At 38.8% G+C, this 4,222-nt stretch overlaps 1 protein-coding gene across 1 annotated transcript; it reads right to left on the bottom strand.

Annotated features, from left to right (window-relative positions):
• Positions 1–634: 634 nt before the first annotated feature.
• On the bottom strand, positions 635–3,331 carry LOC110007724 (uncharacterized). The gene is made up of 4 exons (XM_020670487.2): positions 2,885–3,331; positions 2,156–2,220; positions 1,757–1,803; positions 635–1,672 (listed from the first exon to the last, which is right to left on the bottom strand). Exons 1-4 carry the CDS (start codon positions 3,089–3,091, stop codon positions 861–863), a joined length of 1,131 nt encoding a protein of 376 aa, XP_020526146.1. The 5' UTR covers positions 3,092–3,331; the 3' UTR covers positions 635–860.
• Between the last annotated feature and the right edge of the window lie 891 nt (positions 3,332–4,222).

The following is a 4,222-nucleotide window of genomic DNA, read 5'->3' as shown; positions in this document are numbered from 1 at the left end:
ATTGGCTCAAAGCTTCAAACTGGTGTTCGCACGAACCGGCCATGGGCTTGGTTGGGGTAACTTGGAACAGGTCTAGATAACCAGCCTGAGGTAGGCAAAAAATATGTTAAAAAATAAAACCAAAAAAACATAAAATGTATATTTAAAAGAAAAGATTAAACAAAATACATCTAAATGAAGTTAAAAAATAGTAAAACAATAAATCTCGAAAAATCAATGTCATGTGAGTATTTTCAAAATAATCCAAAAAAAAATGGAAAAGTATAAAAATGAATATTTATAGCCAAAATACTTTCCAATCTTCATCAAAATGATAAAACGCATTAAAAAATAATAAAATAAATTCCATAATTTTTTTTATTTATTTTTTAAATCCCAAAGTTGGATGTCTAACTCGAAGATACTCGGGCCCGCTAGAGTTGCTCGACTGAATCAAAGCCGACTCGCCCGAGTAGTTGAACACAACTTCAATCAAAGATAGAGTGTGTGTGAGTGAGAGAAGGAGATAGATCAAACTTATCATCTTTTATGCTCAAATAAATATATATATATATATATAATCGTCTACTAGCTCAAAGAGAGAGAGAGAGAGAGAGGGGGGGTCAAGCATATCACGTGCATAGAGCTATCGATAAATAGAATTCAAATTGAGTTATAGTCTTATTGATGAACCAAGCACGGAAAATGAAACAAAATTTGGACGGTTCGGATCCTAGAAGTCCAAATCCCACTTCTACCACCCAATTTTCCCTCTCTAAAAAACAAAAATACGAAATAAATAAATAAAGCACACGACGAACATCACTTGCCCCCACCAACCCGAGAATTTTTGAGGCCCAAAACGAGTGTGATTTCATGTATCAGAACCTGAGTTGGGTTATTGTGACATAAGTTTCATCAAAGAGACTCTTGATTGACTTCTCCTTCTTCTTCTTCCTCTGATTCTTTTCTCTCTCTAGTTTCTCTCTCTTCTTTATTTCTTCAGACTTCTCTCTCTCCTGCGATTTTCCTTTCTTCTTCACTAACTCTCCTAACTTCTTCTTCTTCTCTCTCTTCAGTGACTTCTCTGGTTTTCCTACCATTTTCTCTCTCTTCAGTGACTTCTCTGGTTTTCCTACCATTTTCTCTCTCTTCAGTGACTTCTCACGGTTACTCTCACTCTTCTCTGGCTTCCCTCTCTTCTGTGATACTATCTGATTTATGCTTCGCATCCTCGCCTTACCGTGGTGGTATTCGCAGAGAGCGTAGCCCAATAGCGCTTCTCGCTTGCACCTCCAGGTTTTACCATTCATCCTGCTGCACCTCAAACCCCCGGACTCGAATTCATTCTTCCCCTTATTCTCTCTCTCCTCCATCTTCAAATCACTACCATGGCTGTCATTCTTTCTCATCTCAGTTTCTCTCTCATCCAGCTTCAAATCACAGCTATGGCTATCACTTTCTATGTCTATCACATATGCACTTATTTCCTTGTTAAGGTCTATAAGACCATCTTCGGTTTTCTCTCTTATTTCTAAATTATTTATCTCTATGTTGTCTTCTTTGCTTATTTCTTCATTATCTAAGTCTATTATTTCTATCGTTTCCTCGCTTGTTTCTGCACTGCTTCTCTTTCTCTTACTCGCTGGAAATGAGTAGTACTGTTTAGTCCACCTCCCATTTGTTTCTCTCTCTACAAAAACCAGGAAATAAAAAGAAATCGTTTTCAGTTCAAAGTTGAATTTGGTGGGTTTTTAATGGTTTGGTTTGAGCGTACCTGGAATGGAAAGCAACCATGGTGGGAGAGGAGGCCTTGCACCAGGGCTTTCACAGTTTAAAAACATACAGGGAAAGCAAAATTAATTTAGTCTTAGGGATCAACCATACAAAAGAAAATACTTTCTCTATCGAAAATTCAGTCTTAGGGACATACAAGAAAATAATTTCTCTCTCTAAACTGATGTATATGTAATGAGGCTGAAACAAAAACTGGGGTTTGCATGAAGGCCCCATAAATAGAATCGTTCTTTACTCTGACCTTCTTACTCCCACTGTAAAAGTGTAAAAACTCTCTCTCTCTAGCTGAGATCTCACTGCAACTACGATGAGCGAGATTGAAAAAAACCCATTATTATCACTATTGAATTATTTCTATTTACGATAATATTATCATTACCTGCCATTCGGTGCAACCATTGGTTCCTCATTCTCATTTGCTTTCACACCCTCCTCCTCCTCCTCCTGCACAAAACAACTGCACACTCTGAAACACCCGTTCGTATTCTTTCTCTCTCTAAAACCCTATTACTATTCTTGCTCAATCTCTCTAACATCTTATTACTATTCTCTCTCTAACACCACAATAATCTCTTTCTCTCTCTTCCTTATAAAGCACTAATTCCTTCACGTTTCTAATGTTTATCATCAAAGGCTATGAACCGTGACCCAAGGGACATTGCACCTGGACCCGAGAAAAATGGGGCAAGCGGCAAATCCCTCATCGCAAAAAAATTTCAGGCTAGGATAATGAAATAATAAGTCGGAATAATCGCCGGAAAAAAGAAAGAAAGGGGGGTTTTCATCAAGATCGAGTCTGGAGGTCAGATCTACAAAGAACCACTAGTCCATTGACTCGATGGGCTCAGCTCACGAGTTCGAGTCTCTAATCCCATTGCACCATGGTTAAGTTTGGGTTTTGCTCTCTAACCCAAGCTTGCCTCAAAGCATAAATCAAATAACAGAAAGCTAAAAAACCTTTCAATATCGTTTAATAAGAGGCGGAAAAACAAAGGGGAAAGTGGGTTCTCTTCTCAGCCAAAGACCGGCCATTTTTTGGGAAAACAGGAGATTCTCCGGTGAAAAATGATGGTCACAGTGAGAGAATGAAAGGAAGAGATGGGCATACCAGTTCGCCGGTAAAAATAAACGAACTCCACTTTCCTTTGCCTTGAAGCGGGAACTCGCCGCTATTTGGTTGAGCAATGGGCTGATGGGGTTCTTTCAACTCCTCTGAAAAACCACCCCCTTGTCCATGCATTTCTTCTGGTTTTAGAGAGAGAAAGGGGAAGAAGAAAGGAGAGAGAAGGGAAGCCGATCCGTTTCTGTTCATCATGGGTTGGACCGCCGCTACAGAGAAGGAGATGCACTGTGCACAGAGAAATGATTTAGGGATGAGAGAGAAAGAAAGCCAGAGAGAAAAACATGTTAAGCGAGAGGAAAGATATAGGAGAGGAGGGTGCAAAAACCCCAAAATAGTTGGAAACTCAGAATTAGAAAGTTTTAGAGAGAGAAAGGATTGAGGAGAGATATTGTGGGTGCAAAGAACCCAAAACACACGCTCTGCGATTTTATTGTGCCCTTTAATTTTCTCAATTTTATTTATTTATTTAACCGCCTTATTTTCTTTTTCTTTTTTTGTGTATTTAATTTGTCGCTTTCGCCTTTTTATTTCCGTCCACAGGCGAGTGGTTCGGTGACGTCGTCAAGTTCGCACGTGTGAAGTCATGGTTACCGGTGGAAGGCGGTTCGGTTGTACGGACGAAGCCAGGCTGGATGGGTTAGGTGCATAGGAAAGCAGTGTTTGGACCCTGTCTTTTTTCTGAATGACGAAATGGTACAAGAACAGATTTTGTTTAGTGGATTCTCGAAATAGGCCCTTTCCTTTTTTACAAATGGCCGCATATCCTTTTGTTTGTCAAGAGAGATTTAAAATATTAAATGGGAGAAACATTTTTCTTTTAAGCACTGTATTAAATGGGAGAAATAAACATCGTTTTGCTCACGTGCTTTTCAAAATCATTTTTTCTTTGAAGAAAATGCAGATTCTCTCTCTCTCTCAACTTCTTTTTTTGTCTTGTAGAAATCTGCAAAATCTCTCTCTCTCTCTCTCTCTCTCGTTTTTTGAGTGAATAGTTGTCTATTAATATCTATAAATGTTTTTCCTCTCCTCTCTCTCTCTAGGTGAATCAGTATTGTCTTAATATTTATAAATGCTTTTTCCTCTCTCTCTCTCCTCTTTGAGAAACTGCAAAAATCACGCACTCTCTCTCTCCTCTTTGAGAAACTGCAAAATCACGCACTCTCTCTCTCCTCTTTGAGAAACTGCAAAATCACACACTCTCTCTCTCCTCTTTGAGAAACTGCAAAATCACACTCTCTCTCTCACACACACACACTTTTTGGGTAATAGTTATCTCTGAATATCTATAAATGGTTTTTCCCCTCTCTCTCTCATATGTATGTC

The sequence above is a fragment of the Amborella trichopoda genome, chromosome 4 (genome assembly GCF_054954075.1).
Source record: "Amborella trichopoda isolate Santa Cruz 75 chromosome 4, AtrichopodaSantaCruz75HAP2 v2.0, whole genome shotgun sequence".
Lineage (NCBI taxonomy): Eukaryota > Viridiplantae > Streptophyta > Magnoliopsida > Amborellales > Amborellaceae > Amborella > Amborella trichopoda.
This window is presented reverse-complemented; position numbering and strand designations above follow the sequence as displayed.